This window comes from Euwallacea fornicatus, chromosome 3 (genome assembly GCF_040115645.1).
Source record: "Euwallacea fornicatus isolate EFF26 chromosome 3, ASM4011564v1, whole genome shotgun sequence".
Lineage (NCBI taxonomy): Eukaryota > Metazoa > Arthropoda > Insecta > Coleoptera > Curculionidae > Euwallacea > Euwallacea fornicatus.
Genome location: NC_089543.1, coordinates 5247638 through 5267143, shown reverse-complemented (window position 1 = coordinate 5267143; position 19506 = coordinate 5247638). Strand labels below are relative to the sequence as shown.

At 38.2% G+C, this 19506-nt stretch overlaps 1 protein-coding gene across 1 annotated transcript in view; it reads left to right on the top strand.

The window, feature by feature from the left end:
• PlexA (plexin A) overlaps window positions 1-19506 on the top strand; it is a 142567-nt gene that overhangs the window by 107346 nt on the left and 15715 nt on the right. Inside the window, exons 3-5 of the mRNA XM_066302837.1 lie at window positions 9013-9195; window positions 13737-13865; window positions 16615-16715. Coding sequence (XP_066158934.1) covers window positions 9013-9195; window positions 13737-13865; window positions 16615-16715 — 413 coding nt within the window. The remainder of the gene's footprint in view (window positions 1-9012; window positions 9196-13736; window positions 13866-16614; window positions 16716-19506) is intronic.

The window sequence follows — 19506 nt, the reverse complement described above, 5'->3', positions numbered from 1 at the left end:
CAATTTCAAATAGAACTTAATTATTTATGAGAAAGAGTGATGTGGTTCCAATAGCTGAGGGCGGCTTTACCGTGTCCCTTCTCACTAGACATCACATGGGCGCCAGTTGTCCATGGCGCCACGCGCCTTTGCACCGAATAATACAATAAAATGAGATTAAATGAAATGCAGATGACCACGGGATAACGCAGATGGCTCCAAGACGATACAGATGGCCACATAATTCATGATGTCCAAATTTAAGATAGAGACGGAACTCGTATTGTTGAAAATTGTCCATTTTTTTCAGTTAAAAATCGTTTTAACATTTACTTGTCATGCATCATTAGATTCAGAAAAATATTTTTTGTGAAAAAATGTTGAAAAAAAAATGAAGTTCTATTTTAAATTCTGTGATCGACACCTGACACAGAAGTTGAGTTAAAAAAAATCAGCTTTGACCCTACTCAGTAGCCTGAAAAATATACTTTAATTTGGTCTTTAGTTCATCAAAATCCCTGCACAGATAACTGAGTTAATAGCTTCGCCCGTTTTTTTGAGTTTCCCCTGTATAACCCCGATACTAGATATAAAGGTCTCACAGTCAGTCAATACGCCCACTGAAAACAAATTTCAAATCTAATACGAGCATCTCATAGTTCGAGGAATAAGATAGTGCAGTGGAAACTGATGATAACAGGCCTGATTAGATCCTTTTGTGCAGCTAAGCTAGACCCACATCAGCCATTCCTTCTTATTGAGGCAACATAATGAAACCTGATTCAAGAAATCGGCTCCCACATAGAGAATCTCCATGAAGGAATGTTTATCTACATATGGGTATAAGAGAGGAAGGACTTTATCCGTTCGTTTTGCTTCAGTATGCGATGAAACCTGTGTGGGATGATTCTGGTATTCATTCGTATAGTCACTGAACATCCCACGAGCTAGATTTCCTTCCTGCTAGTCCTAAATTCGTAATCCACATTAACTATGAGCTTATAAATCCTCAATTCGGGTCACCGGTAAGTTTTAACTTACTCCAGGAACATACAGGTAATTTTACGAAATTACATGGTGGGAGCTTCTACCGCAACTCCTTGTAATTACAGTGACTAAAATAGCAGCTGCTACTTACCAGTGTTTTTATTAATGTTTTACTTCTGATTAAAAATTTATTCTTCGATCGTTCAGCTCTCCGTCAAATTTAAAAAACACAATAATCGCGTGTAAAAATTAATGCATCTTTCAAATTGAAACACTTTAAGGAAATTTCACCTGAGGACCTGTCGCACTATCCCGTTCTTCGGAATAAGAAAATTTTATGTATTTCAAAAATTGCATCACAGCTATGATTCATGGGAATTAACGGAGAATTCAGCTTATAATAAGCTATCTAAAGATATGTTGGGTGCGCAATAAAGCGTTTATAGGAAATTAATGGGTGGTGCGCGTCCAGTAACTGTTCCTAAAGTCAGGTTTGTGCCGCAAAAAATATTTTCAGGCTTCATGATTTATTGATGATTATGATGATTTTCAATAAATTCAGAATATATCCCTTCGCTCTTGGTAGCGGGAGTAAAAGTGCTTCTCGAGATATTTCGATGGTCGAGCTTCTGATCAGCATTAAGCCTTGGACGTTCACGTATTTAACTAATTGCCGAACAAATTTTCCTGTTAAAAAGTTTAAATTAAGAAAGTAACGTTTCAATCTTGGTAAAGAAAACGAAATCGAAACCAGCTGCATCAGAGATTTTTCTCGCGTAAATAAGAATGTATGCGATCTCTAGAAATCCCCTTTTGTGGGGAATAAACATTCAAGCGTAAAATCAGCTTTAAATTGATGGATATACTGGAAAGTTTGAATAAGTACCTTTTTATTTTCCAGTCTTCGTTAATTTTTTATTTGGGAGATCTGCAGAGAGTGCGGAATTTTAAAGAAAGGTAAAAAGGCAGTAGCTTTTATCATTAAAGTTCAAACCTTTTCCAGGCCTACGTTGCATGCGTTTCGCCCCATCTCATTATATGGAACAGGAAAAGTTAACGACCGTTCCCTCTTCAGAAACATATGATGGTTAAAGAACGTTTAAGTGCGACACGAAAAAGTACGTTTGCCCTAAATTTCGGATTGTAGTAATTTTTGTTCGGTCACGTCCCTTCGTACGCTACTGTATAAAATATGCCGGTCTTCGGTTTGTCGGGAACTTTCGGAGACATTTCCCATGATTTCTTCTCATTTTCAGTCCAGTTAATACTCGAAACATATGGATTTACGCCTTGTAAGTGCTGCATTTAGTTCCTTTTCTCAACAGCCCTTATCCAACTCGAAAACGGTTCCCTAGAAATATTTAGAAAAAGAAAACGACACGTCACCCTATGCTCCCATACGACTTTAACTAGGGGATATCCCCCTTAAACAGCCTTTTTCCTTTCCCGTTTATTAAATAGCTTTCTTGAGTTTTGGGGAAATTCAGGGAAGCTGTTTCGCTTTATTACGGCGGCTTATAATTACTCATCCTTGAATTTTCACTTGTAATGCCTTGAATTCGAATTATTTTAGGAAATTGTATGAGTTTTAGAAATTTCACGTTTGGGGAGAAAGTTCGAGTTCGAATCTCCTCCAGTAATCCAATAAATATGACATTATCGCGGCTGGAGTAGGCTCGTGGTTCTTCAGCTTTCAACGTATTCCTATTCGATCGTTGCAGACCTATCTGAATCCAATTTCTGATTTACAAGTGCTGCTTCGAAAAATCCTTGAGCAGAGATGCACAATGAATTGGGCAAATCTAGGTCCGACTGAATATATCAAACATTTAACTAAATTCCAACTATAATTTCGAACTTAACTAAGCTTAATTAAATTCAAGAATTCCATTTCGACTAAATCCCAAATATATTGTTGCGATTTCGGGGTTTAATAGATTCCAGTATACTTCTTTTGGCGTAAAACAATGAGTATTAAGTTTGTTTGAAGGGGCTGGGCAAATTGTTGCCTTTACTGGCCCTCTCCTCCGCATCTAATGGAACTGGGACAAATTCGACGGCTACGCGCTTAAATACCAGCTAGCCACGCTCCCATTGGTTGGCGGCAAACTTGTGCGCGGTCCACTAGCACCGATGCGGCGCATGGCATATTGCCCGGTTGGAACCACGTCGGAACTCGGTTTACTGAAGCGTTTGATTGCTTCCATAGTCAGGAAGAAACTTCGACCTTGTAAACTCAGGCAGACCGTTGACAAGTCTTTGTAAGCTCCAGTGAATTGCGTATAATGCAAATTGAATCCTGTACATTAAACAATGCGGTTAGTGCATTTTCCTTGTTTTTGAGCCTCTGTGTACAGAGCCCAAACACTGCGATTGACGAATAATTCCCAAACCCCTTGCGCCGTTTGTTTGCTCAGATATTAATCAGCCCTGTTCTCAAAGGACTAGTTGTCGAGGTTAATAGGTAGATCGAAATTCATCGGCACATTCGCTGGAATTTACTAACCCGCTTTAAAATATAGAACGTAGATAAGAAATGAAATTAAAATACTCGTGTCGAAATAGAAAAACTTAGATTGCTTTCCTGTAATTGAGAGCTTGAAAAATCGAGTAACGCGTGCGAGTGTTAGAGCCAAAGTAACTCAACGCCTTTTAACGACGGACTGATGCAATTCCGACCTCATTCTATCACCAAATTTTTTTTTTTTTTGATAGCGGAATATTTCGTGTTTTATTTTATCCCATTGTGATTCGTAACTAAGCAGCCAATCGCCTGCAAGAAATCAAGACGTGCATTCAGTCAATATCAATTATAAATCATGTAATAAAATAGGAGTTTAATAATATCCCCATTTTTCAACAGAAAAAAAACCGTTTGCTGCGGTCGTACGGTCATTTTCGTCGGTCGGAGGAATTAAACGTGTTGAAACATGATCCGTTCTCCTTTTGGCATCTATTGAATCGCAGGTGGTTCGTTTTTAAAACGTAGAGTACGTATGATTCGAAGTACTTTCCGTCAGTTTCCTGGTCTTCGTTTTTACGTCGGGTTCTTCCAATTACTCTCCTATAACCAAAGCGATTCCATGGTCGTTTCATTACGACAGACATTTATTATCATTCGAGCTGAAAACAAAGGTCCGGTTTCCTTTACCTGAACCCTGAAATATTTCATAACCTCGCCTTGTGCGTGTCGAATAGATGAATTCTTCGGAGGGAATTCGCTATAATTGGAATTCACTTTTCGTACCAAGTTGCAATTTTCCACTCGGTCCAGATTCAAGGGAAATTATTAAAATCACTGCCCTGGGGAATATTGTCCTAAGATCTAAATCTTGGATTTTAGGACAATTTTCTGTCTAAATGCCATTTAAAAAAAAAAAAAAAATCTTCACATTCTGGCTTGAGACACAGGCATCTAAATTCAATCAGCTAGTACATTCCATGCCTGGCTGAAATTTAGCTTCTTGCTCCAGCCACCCATCAGTTACAAGAAATGAGTATTGACTATCACGAGGACTATATATCTCTCGCCTCAATTTAAAAATTCGTTTCACACGTTCGAGAGATGTGAGGACTAACTGCTCTGGCCTAAAATAGGCATTATAATAAATCTTACAGTAAATTGACTATTAATAAGTCTATAAGCATGGCAAGGTCAATCAACAGGATTAAATTATAATTCTAACGGGTAACGCTAATTTTACGCAAGAACCAATTTCAGTTTCTTTTTCGCCTCGACAGCAGTGAAAGTTTGTCGTCGATTAGATGTGTGAAAATATAACTTTTTTTACGAATCGAGTCGATCAAAAGGAATTAAACGTGATAAAATAATTTGTGTATCAGATCGGGTAAATATGTCGACAAAGTAACAAGTTTTTGAAATTAAGTTTTTATGCACCTCTCCTTTAACCTCTAATCGTTGGCCTGAAATATTTACCTGCGTATTTTCGTGGAAGTCTTTCACCCTTTCAAAATATGAATTTTGCAAACTGAATTAAATTCTAAGCTCTCGCCTGATACTTCCAGGAGTACTCTTAAACGAGAATATTACAACTCACCACGCTGCCTATTCAAGATTAATTAAAACTTTAATGTGTAGAACAATGAAATTTGCAATTTAAGGAACGTTTACCTGTTTCAGTTCAAAGCTACATTTTGCGTATCGCCGTATTTCGTTGGAGTCCTAAAGGTCGTTCGTGACCCCGAAATTTTCAGTCGTTGCAGCCCGAGGTGCGCAATTGGAAGGCGTTTCGAGTTATGTCTGTCCCAAGCTGTTTTTGCAAGTTTTTGACACTTTTTCGCAAAGAGAGAAGGGTCCGTATCACTTTAACCGATCAAAAAAATAACGGTTCCTCCTTTAAAAAAAAAAAAACTTCGTTGATGTAAATCGTGATCCTCTGCAAGAAATTGCGAATTTTTTACTTATTCTCCATATAAGTATCTGCAAGCCTTCGGGACCCTGACGTGAACAGAGGTAATGAATGAGGAGAAATAAAACAAAAAACAGTTACAAAATATAATAAATAGTATAATGAAGGTTTTTTTTTTATGGAGGTTGAGGAGATTCTCCGAGCAGACATCATGGGCCTGGCACAAGTCGATCTAATGTGTCCACTTTGTGTCGGATTGGCATTCCAATCCATGGAGAGCCGACCGGCTAAACTCTCTTTCCTCTCTTCACCCGGATCCCTTCGGAACAGCCGCCAGGCGTTACGGGGGGGCACCTCTTGACTACGCACCTCTCCTGGGAGGCAGCGCGGCCTCGTTCTTCGCCCTCTCCAGGTTCATCCTGAACGCGTCACATCTTCCAGATGTCGTCCTGTGTTCCTTACTGGCACAGTACACGCACCTCTCCTCCTCATTGCGCATCCTTCCAATGTGTCGTCCCTCCCCACACTTATAGCAGCACTTCCTCTTATCCTCTCCCTCGCAGATTCCCGGTCCCACCAAGTCGCCCTCTGGTCATTATTCTCTCTCGCATCGTTCGTTTCATTTCCCTGGCGCTCCCCTCCTGATTCCCCATCGCCACCAAAATATGTCTCTCCCTTGTCGTCCTCAGTCTCATTTCCTGCGGATTTTCCCCACTGTCCCTAACTGTTTCCGTAATTCTATCTACTGTCTCCTCTATCTTTTCTCCCCGTTTCTTGCCACAGTCAAGGCATATGTTTTCTTTTCTTTAACTTATGTTTTTTTATTAGTCTCTGTTTTTGTTTACATCTTCTCCAACTGGTGCACTTCCACCTACTTATCCTTCTTCTTTTCATCCTTTAACTCCCTAATCCTATCAAACAAATTCCTCTTCCTTCCGTCGTACACCAGCTTAAAGTACCTTTCTCGAAATTGACTTAACCAGTATAATGAGACTTCAGCTAACCTAACCAAACCACTCTTACCCAAATAGAAACAAATTTACAACATAATTGAAAAATAATTAAAATACATGCGTTAAGTTCCATTATGTTATTTATTATATTTGTAAATTGTTTTTTGTTTTATTTTACTGCACCCATTGCCCCTATTCACTTCACGATACTGAAAACCTGCAGATATGTATGTACATGCAAAATAAGTTAAAGAAGAAGCCATTAATTTTTGGTGCGTTAAAGGGACACGTGACCGAAGAAAATTATAAACATTAAACGTGTGATTTTGGATGTTTTTAAACAAAGGCTCGAAGATTCCGAGAAAATACGCAGGGTGTGCTACCTGAGAAAGTCCCACAAAGCGCATGCTGCACCTGCCACGACTTTATGTCGGTCATGCGTAAGCCGTTGTGATCAATCTCAATCAAAACAGCAACCACCTCTTGATCTAAAAAAATCACTTAAAATATCCACAAAGAATCATCGTCTTTTTGCATAGCAACTAATAGTCCTGTACAATCTCGCGCAGCGTCTGTTTTGACGTGGTGGTTTTGGTATTGAATGGTGGTTTCATTTGGCCCAAATGACTGGACAGGCAAAGGCGTTGGATTCGAATAATTTGACTAAAACATTACGGAGAGAAACAACGAATGGAAAAAGGACTCTGACAAAAATTTGTTTCTCAAACTAAACCAGCCATGCGAGAGATCTGCGCACCCATATTGATTGATTGATGATGAAGGCCGGAACTAGCCTCGAAACGTCTAAAATTAAAGTTTTGGACAGTTTCGTTTCGCGCTGCTCATCTCACAAGGGGTGACACCTCAAGAACACACCCCCCTAGTTTTTCAAAAAAGTCGTCGACGCGGCTGCAGGACATTCACGCACCCTTTTAATTACAAAATCGATCTTTAAATTTTAATGTAATTGTTTGCTTTGACTGGATTTTTTTTTAAGGAATCACTATGTGGACGAGAACATTTGGGACATCCTGTATACGTGTTCCCTACCCTAGCTGTCTTAAGAAACGTTTGCTTGTTTCCAGTTGAAAGTTACATTTTACATATTGCCTTACTTCGTTGAGTCGTAAAGGTCATTCGTATTCCCGGAAATTTTCGTCGTTGCAGCTTAAAAGACCATTATTGATGACTTCTTCCAGAAATGGAAAATGTGACCGAGAAGTCTCTTTTATTTTCAATAAATATTTCCTGCTTTTTGTTTCCAAGGCAATTTGTTATACGTTAGTGGGTATGTAAGCTGTGACCTGATGTAGCGGGATATTCTATTAAAATTATTATTCCGGTCCTTATTTTTTTTATCAATAAAGTACTTTAAAATGAAATTTAATACACCCAGCTCTAGTGGACGAATATCAAGTGCTTGATTAATTTGGTTGAAAATGAACGTATAGAAGGATTAAAATTAAAACCTGTCTCATCTTGATTATGAGCCAATGACCGCATTTTCTCTATAGAAATATTAATTTAAGAGACACAGTGGGGCTTGAAAGAACCAAAATGGTGCATAAAAATGTTTTGTTTAAAGTTTCACGAGCAACGGAAAAAAAAATTAATAAAATTGGGGAGAGAGGGGTGTGGTTCCAGGCGCAAACACAGAGCCGAGTCGAGAGATCTCTTAAATAATATAGCAGAGTTCAGGTTTATGCCCTAGAAAAAGTAGAGGATATTTCTAAGACAACAAAGCAATAAGAGACACATGTTAATATCTTTTTATGTTATAACAGTGACCTGCAAGCTCCTGGAAAATAAAGGACTGCGAATATGAAATTGCTCCTTCTGATTTGCCGTCAAGGTAGAACAGACGTTCGATTTCCATTAATAAATGATCGCAATGCAAAGTTTCGTTAAATGATCAAAATCCTATGAATTTCGCAATAAATCTGAATAGTTCCTCTCTGTTTCCCTACCTGCTACAATAATATCTTGACCTCAAAATCCGGGCAGGGCCGTGAGGCAATTTCACCTCCTCTGTATAACTTCTTAGAGTTAGTGAGACAACTTTATAGAGCAATTTCCTCGCGATGGTTTGTAATTTAATTTTACTTAAACTCTACTTATTTCAGGTTTAGGAAACAACGGTTGACTGTGTGTTTCTTAAATAAGTGCCCACGACACTCTTTGCGAAATGGTTTATGTAGAAAATACGTATTCCCAAATCCAATCGAAGGCGTTGCCCTCCCTAGTTCGAAAAAAGACTTCAACCTGCGTGTCTGGGAGAGAGTTTAAATGGGCACATTACATTTCTATCCTCAAGAATTTTCTTTATTTAAAAAGATTAATTAACCAGGTAAAAAATTTAAAAGGAGGATGGGAGATGACTCGAGGTACAATTTTACATCCCGCAAATCGAAATATATTGCAAGTCAGTAAAGGTTTAATGATATATATAATGGAAATTGTACCCTCTTTTTTTTTCTCACACAGGAAAGTACCTACATCCTTTCATTGAAAATTTTTACTTCGAAAGATCTACGGTTTGCTAATTGTATCTTGAAGATACGTTATAACGCGGTTGATTAATGTGCCGCACATAGTATGAATCCGAAGGATCGACCATTTCCAACTTATGCTAACTTACAGCAGCTCCATCAATTAGCTTGCACATTTACACGTTTGAGGCAATTAATCTTTCCATTTTATTAATTCCTATGTGTTCTTTCCAGAAATTACAGTCAATTGGAGAAGATTTCTGCGGGTTAGACGTCAACACCCCTCTCGGAGGAGAACAGGCCGTTTCTGCGATTCCGGTCCTGACGTTCGGTACCAGATTAACTGCCGTTGTCGCCACTTCCACTGGAGATTTCACTGTGGTTTTCATTGGAACCAGCACAGGACACTTGAAAAAGGTACGATGGTATTGCCAGAGCTCGCCTCGACAATTAAGACATTAGAGTTGCTGCTCAGTCTGCAGTCGCTGTAGTTTTTAAGATATTTAACCGCCCCATTGAATTTTGAAAGCAAGAACTATCTTCTTTCTTAAGGTCTCCTCGGCTAAGCTTTGGGCAGTGGGGAAGAAGAATTTTTTGTTACCTCGAATTAGCTGTTTTCGCGTGCCCTCAGGCGCCAAATTTGACCCCCCGAAAATCCTATCGTTTCTATCAAAGCCGCTAAGTGCACTTTTTTTGTTTGAAATCACACTTAATTTAATACTTTACGAGGGTACTCCCAAAAGTACCAGACATAACACTTGAAAAAAAGAAAAAAATTGATTTATTACATTATTTCTCAACATGGTCTCCTTTAAGATTTATACACTTTTCCCAGAGATGTTCTATATCTGGTTCATAGTAAGAAGCTTCTGAATGTTTCAGAATAAGCATCAACCTCATACTTCACCTTTTCATTTTTCGCAAATCTCTTTCCACCCAACCACTATTTCAAGTTTGGAAATAGAAAATAATCTGAGAGGGTTAAATTTGGCGATAGGGTGGGCTTGGGATAATTTCGAAACCCAATAGATAGGATTTGCCCATCGCGATGACGGAAGCGTAGATTGCTTCGTGGTCTTGATGAAAAAAAAAACATTTTTTTTGCCCAATGCGGTCGCTTTTTTCCTCCTTTGGAACTGATTCTCCTCTTTGACTCCATTGTTTTGACTTTTCTTTCGTCTCAGGAGCGAAATGATGAACCCGTGTTTCATTCATGGTTATGAATCGACGCAAAACTCGGCTTTATTGCTGCGAAACTTTGCCAAACACTCCCTTGAAACGTCCTCACGGTGCCGTTTTTGTTCATCTTGGGCGCAGCTCGCCATATCCAATTGTTCCGCCGGGTATAACACTTTTTGAAATGACCATCATGTCTGCTAAGTTAGGCAATTTTAGCCGACGGTCTTCAAGTAGAGTTTTCGTGGATTTTCACGACAATATCTTGAGTGGTCAGATCTGGAGTGTCATGGGGCCAACTTCTGCGGACCTCGTCTTGGCACTCCCTCCAACCGCGTTTAAACCCTGCTATCCAATATATTAGAGCGGTTTACGATAGACCAGATTCGCCTAGAGCAGAATCCATGCTTTGATGTTGGATGGACTAAGATCTTTCAAATGAAAGTATTGAATCACACATCGATGACCAATTTTTTCGTGTCCCCAAATCTCTAAAAATGTCCACAAAAAAGGGCTCCGGAACCAACGTAGCACCCTCAAACTTAAGGCGTAAGCGTTTTGAGGTTGGGTCTTTGCAATATGGGCAAATTTTTAGGAGAAAAATCACCATCTACAGCCAGTACCAAAAATATTGAGACGAACGCTAAACACTTACAAAATAAGGTATTTCGTAATTAAATTTTTTTAAACAAATGCAGTTTTTTTTATAATAATGGTTTGAATCACTAACAGTAAATATTTATAGTTAGGGTTTTCAAACATTTAACTACAAAAATTCGAAATCAATAAATAATCAAAATGGCAACCGCTCAATGATCTAAAATCATTGGGACCATTCCGTTACATACCCTTACCATGACTCATAATGCTCCCGACATCAACAATCTGATTTTGATAAATAAAAACTTGTTTCATCTTGTTCCTGCTATGCTGAGTAGTGCTATTTAGTTTTCAAATTACATAATTACAATACAGGGCGCGGTAAAAACACAAGTTTCGATTTAGGAGAATTCATGGTGTATGATCATGAAACAGACTGTTCCTATAGTAAAATTGCTTATGAAAACTCAGTAAAAGTACAGCGGGAAATATTATTTTATGATATATAAAAATGAAACTGGACTTTATTCCACAACCTGGTCACCAACAACTTTTGAATCAAAGGGGACTAAATTCTTATTATGCGAAAAGTTAAAGAACCAAAAATGAGTGCTTCAAAACTCAAAATTGTATTAGACCAACACATACACAGAAAAGGGTACCTCTTCAAACGATACGCTGATGCATCCATTCTCATGGTTATCATGGCAGAATAGCCAACAAACAAACATGGCTGAATGAAAAGAATCAGAAAATGCGGCTAAAATTTGAGTCCAGCCACATCCTAAATGAAAATGACTACTGGTCATGGATGCAATTTTCTGTGGTAAGTCCAAATTCAACATCCTTGGCTTTGATGGGTGCCGTAGAGTGTGAAGAAAGGCAAATGAAGCGTTGAAAACTGAGAATCTACGTATAACTTTGAAGTATGGTGGAGGGTCTGTCATGGCTTGGGGATGCATGTCAGGTGTGGGCGTTGGGAAATTGGTGTTCATAGAAGAAACAATGGACAAAGCGTACTATCTCAATCTTTTAAAACAAAATCTTAAATGTATTAGTGAAAATGTGAACATTTGAAACACGTTCAAATTCTATTAAGACAACGACCCCCAAACGCAGCGCTCGAATAGTATAAGTCTGGCTACTTTATAATTGTCTTGAGGTCATCAAAACTCCTGCCCAGTCCTCAGACCTTAACCTCAATGAGAATGTATGGCATTTTCTTGAGACACAAATAAGAAACCATCAAATTACTAATAAGGACACTTTAAAGCAAGCATTGCAAAAAAATGGAAGAAATTGAGAGAGAGAGAGAGATTTTCTACAAAAAATTACTTTTTCAGTGCCAAGGCAGTTAAAAAGCATTATTGGGAAAAAAGGTGGCCACACTAAATGTTGAAAATATCTGTGATTTCCGTAGAAGTACAAGAACTAAATCGTACCGATTTTTTTGGATCTTTGCAATATTTCAATTTTGAATATTCGTTTATTGCATATTTTTGTTGTTAAATATGTCGAAGCTCCTACTGTAAATTTTTATTGTTGGTGATCTAATATAATATTAAACAAATATCTGTTTATTTATCACTTTTTAACGGGAAATATGTGATTTTGTAAGTGTTCATCCTCCGTCCCAATATTTTTGGTACTGACCGTGTATACGTCAGATGGGGTTCAGCGGGGCCTATTCTTTTATCAGGAGACCCTTACCGGGCACGATATATTTCTTGAATGCAGATATTGTGTCCTTCGCAGTCGCAGGTCACAAATCAAAGTTAACATCAAAACCAATCTGAATACCATGTAAACAACCATCACACATGGTCTCGTAATCATTAGCACGCAATCACATCGGCGGCTTCTTTAGATAATAATCGGTTTCTAAATTTTAGCAGAAATGTTGTGGATTGGGATCATGAAACCGGATATTATGCAAATTTCAAATAAATTATGTTCTTGGGTCGCCCGATTGCGACCACAAGGACGGTCATTCGCAATCCACTTCTGTGATATATCGACTCGCTAAAATCGCTAAGAGAATTTAGCTTTTGCAAAAAAAAACGTTTTATTTATCGATGTCATTGACTTGAAACCCGACGTTTCGATTTTCGTCAACCGCCATCAACTTCCCTGACCCTGTCGTCCTCCGGACGTCACCGGAATTTTTCAAAATTTGAAATGGTGCTTTTCTCGACCTGCGAATTGCACAACTTAACCGGCGTTGTACCGTGTACGGTAACCAGGATCCTCCTAGTAGAGCTCTAAAAACGGACACCCTGTACATCTACGTGTCCACGGAGGTAAAATTCGGGACCTCCGGAAATTTCATCTGGAATAATTCTAATTAAAACTTCCGGAGGTGGAATTTTTTAAGTTATCTGCCGAACGTGCCTCATGGAATATTGAATTTAAGAATGCCGGAACATCACAACTTCTAGGAGACACAAACGTCGAATGGCGAGAACAAATCGTATAAATCTCTTTGTTTAAGCGTGCGAGGCTGGATCGACTGGTTTACTCCGATATGTCGCTGTCGAGCTTGAAGCGATTGGGGCTCGAAGCAATTGATACTTTGATAATTAGTCGGCTCTGTGTGATATCTCGAGATGTGGATTTGTTCTGGATTTACCCCAGGCGAAGATTTGTGACGAATCGGCCCTTGTTGAATCTGAACTTCGACCTCCATGGACGAAAAATAAAATTGTTTCCATAGCGTTTCATGCAGAAAGTTGGTAATTAAATGTAGGCTATGTAAGCTATGGGAGGACCAAAATTAATATAAATTTCAGAGAAAAGTGATGGTGACCTTTTCGGTTTACGATATTTGGTTGCGCAAATGCTCTGGGATAAATTCCTCCTACCATGCGATGTGCAATCAAATATGCATATTTCCCGACGATATCTCTATGAGCGACGAGAGATTTATTTTCAAATTTTATATGCGATTTTATAAACCTTTAAAAATATAAACTTTAAAAGCAAAATTGTCAGTTTCCCGACATACAGCAATTTGTAAAAAGCCCTCAACATCGCGCATTACATGTGAATTCCTATATCATTTCGTATACCGTGAAACCCTTTAACGTTTTTTAGTGTCGCTTTCGGGCTCATTTATAATGCAAAGATAATAAAATATTAGTCTCGTATTACAACAATCCCATTTAAAGTCGGTTTCTTTCTAGGTCGTCGTGGAATCACAGTCATCCGCTCTGGAATATGGAGATATAATTGTGGAGGAGGGATCTCCAGTGAATCAAGACTTGTATTTTGATTCCCAACTCATGCACCTGTATGTGGTGACTGAGAGGAAGGTAAGTCTAATGAGGTAACATTGGACTATTAAATTATCCGGTAGACTGCCAAATTAACGTCACGTACCGCCCATCAAGCGATTTTCAATCCATGTTGGACAGGACAGTTAAAAATAAATTATACATTGTATTGAGTGCTCCTATAGGCCTTGCAAACAATTCCTGACGGTTCTAAAGTATCTGCAGGAATTATTTAGTAACTTCAAATATCGTGCAGAGTTTAAAACCCAACTCGTGTGCATCGCTAAACTCCTAAATAATTGTCTGTCTAGCGCTCTCAAGCAAAAAAAGAATCATTATTTTCGTTTGATATTTTACCCACATTCATATATATTTGAAGACTTTGAAAATTGTTTTTGTTAGAGAAACGAGTCAAAGGGAATATCCGCTATTTCAAAAAAATACCCAAAGGGGAAACGAACCCATATTTGGAGTGTAAGTTTCCGATCAGCGCTTTAGGTAATTATTCGGAAGGGAGAAGCACCCAATCCGTTGATCATTGGTTTCAGCATTTCTTTTACCTTGCGAAATATTGGTGATCGAATGATGGAAATTTTCAAGTTTTTTTGAAGTAGGTGTGAGCGAGGCTTCGAATGCAAACGCTGTGAATCACCGGAGGTGCTCCGAATAATTATGGAAAGAAAAAACAACGCTGAAAAATTGATGAAATCTTTGTATAACGAGCAACGTTTGATCTACATTAATTTAACGCCACGTGCGGCAAGTGGGGCCCATGGACTCTAAAAAGAACCTTCGGGCCACGAGGACCTATCCCATCATAGAGGATTGAAAACACGCCAGGACCAAAAACATACGAGCATTGGGGATGTGACGCGATCACCATTTTCAATGTTGCTGGTTCTCGGTCGTGGCCTAATTCAAAGGCCTCAAAGTTTCTTTGAATCTCGGAAAATGGATTTTTAGGCGATCCACTAGGCACGTTTCCATAAAAAAAGAAATCGGCAAAGCTCGTTTTTCCCGTATTGTTGCCAAGATTTGTTATATGAATATCGAAATTTGCGCCCCCTGTGCAAGTAGCAAGTTCCCCTCATTCGTGCGTTAATAGAAATTCCTCAATGGTGATGTACTTTTTTAGTAATGTGTGATTACATAATATACCTACGCGCACGTAAATATAAAAAATCAATTTTTTCTACCTACCGCTTAGTCAGGGCAAAAATTTAATGTCTGGGAAATGTATAAGCGCTTCCACGTGGAAATTTTTCGATTGGGAATTTACCTTTTAGGAAAGTTGGAACGCGTTGAAATTGATATTTCTGGAAAATCTAATTCCACATTGAACACTAACTTTTTATTGAATGTCCGTACACGTTCATTACATTACGGCACACGGACATGTGGAAACCTAATGATATCCGTGTGGGGGTACCTTATCGCACACACTTATCTCGATGTAAATGCGCGGGAACTTCAGCTTTAAAATTTGTCCCCTTTCCCATAAAAATAGGTGTAAATTAGTGTAAAGATTGATTTCCATGTGACGAACTTTTTCCATAAACGTAGACATGATTTTAATGAGCAATATCCGAATATGCCAAGCTCTGGTCACATAAAGTTCCAGTGCACGTCAATGTAGGAAATTCACTTTTTCTATTACGTGCGGGCATGCACCATAGAAATTCAAATTTACGGAGAATGTGAGGGTGAACCAACATTGAAAATCGACATTTTATGAATTAAACGGGTACGTTGGCGTATAGACCTTTGCCTTGATAGGTGTACACGGTGTGGAAGGCAGGAGCATCCCAGGGCGGTTTTCTTAAAGTCAATTTGTCATTCAGAGATCCGTGTTTACTCGAGAATATTGAAAGAATAGAGGCATTCTCTTGTATTTTTACTATCGACCATAAATTGGATATTTTCATAAACACCGCCTCCATTATTTAGGTCAACGGGATTATCGAAATAATTTTTTGTTTTCTTCGTTACAAGGTTTTTGTGAAAACAAACATGAATATTTAACTTAGGATGTCCAGACCAAATTTCCATGAAATTTACATTCTCGTTGCCGTTTGCTTGTTTATGAAATTTGCTAAGTAACGCGGAGATTACAGTAAAAACGTTGAAAAATACACATATTATCATAATGTCGTATAAAATATTAAATTTTTGTGAGAAATATTGGATACATGTCTTGAATTCCGGGAAAATATTATGAATGTACGTATTTATTATTTAGCATTAAAAGAAAAATGTGGAGGGGTCGGGAATTAATGCATGGATAACAATGCTTCAATCCGGCGTAGTGTGAACACCACTTTAAAGGGAGCATTTCGGAAAAGTCGATAATTGTTTCATACGAATAGCATGAGACCATTTCTATAAGAAACAGGTGGTATATTCGACAAACTTTCATTTAATTCGGAAGTTCTATGCCCCGATTTCCTAGTTTCTGTCCTTACAACTTTCATACTTACGCCGACTTGAAACCGTGCTTAGCTCAAATTATATGAATCCAAAGTTGAATTATTCATGAGGTTCTTCAAATTCGCTTTCTTCACCATTTTTCATTTAAATTTTCAAATAATGCACGTGTATTATGTTAGTTCTGTTCCACATACAATAGAAGGATATCATTCTTTATAACTCAGAGCGTGCCACAAGAGCAACGTAATATTTCCTTTTTCTGACTTGAAAATAAGCCAATGCGGGACTGGCTCTATAACGTATTAACCGTTTAACAATTCCTGAAAATTTTAATAATTTTTTCTCGTTTTTCTCGTTTCAGGTTTCCAAAGTGAAAGTGCAAGAGTGCGCGGTCTACAGAAACTGCATGGATTGCTTGGGCGTAAAAGACCCTTACTGCGGATGGTGTTCTTTAGAAAACAAGTAAGTCTCGCTCTTTCAAAGGAGCCAATAAAACTGAAATCGTAAATAATAGAAATTGCGTGTTTCGTTTTCTGATAAGTCCGATGGTATTGATTGGGTTATTGTTTATTGTTGACTTCGCATCAATCGACCCCTCTTTAATCCGTTTTAGATCCGACCCTGGAGGAGCAAATTTTCATTTTATCGCACGAGCAATAATTTCCCAGTTTAAGTGGAACCGGGTTCGCAGCAAGTAAACAGGCTTTTGTAAAGGTGGAAGCTCTTTAATATCTATCCTGGTTATTGATTCTCATTTTGGACGGTATTTATTAGGATTTAAAAAGCCTCCTTTCAAGCCGGAAAACTTTTAACTGGATTATTTGACACCAAATTTAATTTAAAAAGTTCCTTTGCCAGCGGCACAAATACGAGACATAACTCAAACTCTTAAAACAGTTGTCAGGCAGTTTGTTTTGCGGAAAGAGTTGTAAGGCACGCATGGAAGGAATGGAGCTTTTACCGAGACGTAATGGATGTGCTGACAAAAATAAGCATATTACTCGATATTGCTGCCCTTATTAAGGGCTTTTGCTTTTTCTGGAAAATCGTTACTATACGCATCGTAGCAAAATAACGAAAATTTCTCGAAAAAGAATCGGATTTATATTGTCGAAATTTTGACCCGAAAGCGAATTTGGCCCAAAATTATCAGAGTTTCTCAGAGAAAATAGTCAGGTCGAATATTGAAAAATGCATTTTTCATTCCGGTTTCCAAAACAGAATACTTTATAAAAGCTGTTTTGGGCTCACTGATTAATTCACTTCGAATTTTCCCCGGTGGTTAGTTCAGGTTACTTCGGGGTTTCCGCGTTTCCAGCTTTTATGGATTTTCTGTAACAAATTCACGCCTTCTTCATCACATGGTCATTTCGATCAGTTTACTTGAGCAAAACCTAAAAACTCAAGTTAAATACTTCAACAAGTCAAAACTTCAAGTTAAAATAACCAAAGCTCGGGGCATTTTCAGGAAGACCAAAAATAGGAACGGAAGAGAAAACCCGAAGGGTTAGTCGAGACTGACCTGAACTCACCTGAACTGGGAAAGAAGTGATAATTTATTGCCTGTGGAGGTGATAAATAAAACGTCTTGATTGGGTCATCCTGTTTTCCTTTGCAATTACCGTTCGTTTGATAGTAAGATGCGGAAAATTAACCCCTAGGGGAAAGATCTTTACGACGCATTTCCACGCCGCGTACTCGCTGAAACTTGTAGCCATGCGCAATGATGAATCTACAGATTTTGCAAATTTTCAGAATTTCATTAACGTTGGCCATCATTTTTCGTTCTTTCGATCTTCTCTATTACTCACGTAAAATGTCCAGCGTAGAGTGACCCAACTCTGACTGGACGAAGCTTGATTTATGGATTTCTGCCCATGATCCATACCCTTTTTTTGTCAACACATTTTTCAGTTTGTAAAAAACTGCTTAACAGAAAATCTCTTTTTAATTGGACATTTGCAGGATTGTAAACAGGTGAACATGGAAATCCGAACATCACATAATACTTGGAAACTGTGGAGGAAACATGTTTATTGTCGAATTTTATGAGATTTTTGAAGTTGGCTTAATTTTTCCCGTGTTCACAGATAGTCTCAAATTACCCGTATAACAACACCCAAAATCAAAATAAAAAATTGATTTTTTTAGGAACGTGATGTCATATTCTATAAAAACATCAACAAAATATACGCGAGAAAATAGCGCTATTTTAAAGATAAAATCACAAAAAAAGATACATAAACACAATACAAATATTTGGAAAATATATCTCGATATTCAACGATATATTTGTAGCAGTATTTGTATCTTTAATATCACTAAATAAATTATCTTTAATTTTTTAGAACTTCATTTTATCACTCTGAAAAATGGCAGTGGCAAGAATATAATTTTTGGCCCGAAATAACGGCATTTCTAATTCAAAAAAGATACATGGGATAGCTATCTTTAATTTCCCGCCTGATACAAAGCCCGAATTCCAAACGTAAAACTGTTCGGTCTCGTTTATATCGTCCTGAAAAATACCTTGTCAGTGGCAAGAATATGATTTTTTGCTTGAAATAATGGAATTTCTAACACAGAAGAAGATACATGGGGGCAATCTTTAATTTACCTGCTGGGACAAACAATGAAATTCAAATATAAAACTCCGTTCCGTCTTGATTGTATCGCCCTGAAAAATGCCTTGGCGGTGGCAAGACTATGATTTTTTGCCTGAAATATTGCGACATGACCGTAGGGCTAAAGCACTTATCTCCATTAACAGGGCCGGCCTTAACAAGCCTGGGGCCCTGGGCGAAATTTTTAATCACCGCCCCCTTACCCCCGAGAAAAACCGCCAACCAGGAAAGTCCACCGCCCTTTTGCCAGGTCTATGCCGGCACGCTACCTCCCCCCTCCCCCTTTTGTATGGCCGGTACTCACTAGTAATAGACCTCTTATATGGCGATTTTGTTGCCCAAAAAGGCCGTAACAACAAATATGTTAAAGAAGTCTGTACACACAAAATGTATCTCTCAGTATTCTGCAGTTCAACCCCAAAACTTTGTTCTATAGTGTGGAGAGTTGCTGCTTGGATTTTTTTCTTTTTAAGGTAACTTTTCTATGTGCGAACAAAGGAAGTTCTCATCCGCCACTTTCCGCGGATTTACAATAACGTAGTAGTAGCCGATAACATTTTGTGTCTCTCTGCGGTATTCATCCCGTTTTTCACTGTTAACTCAATTAAAAGCGAAGAGAAATTCCTTTT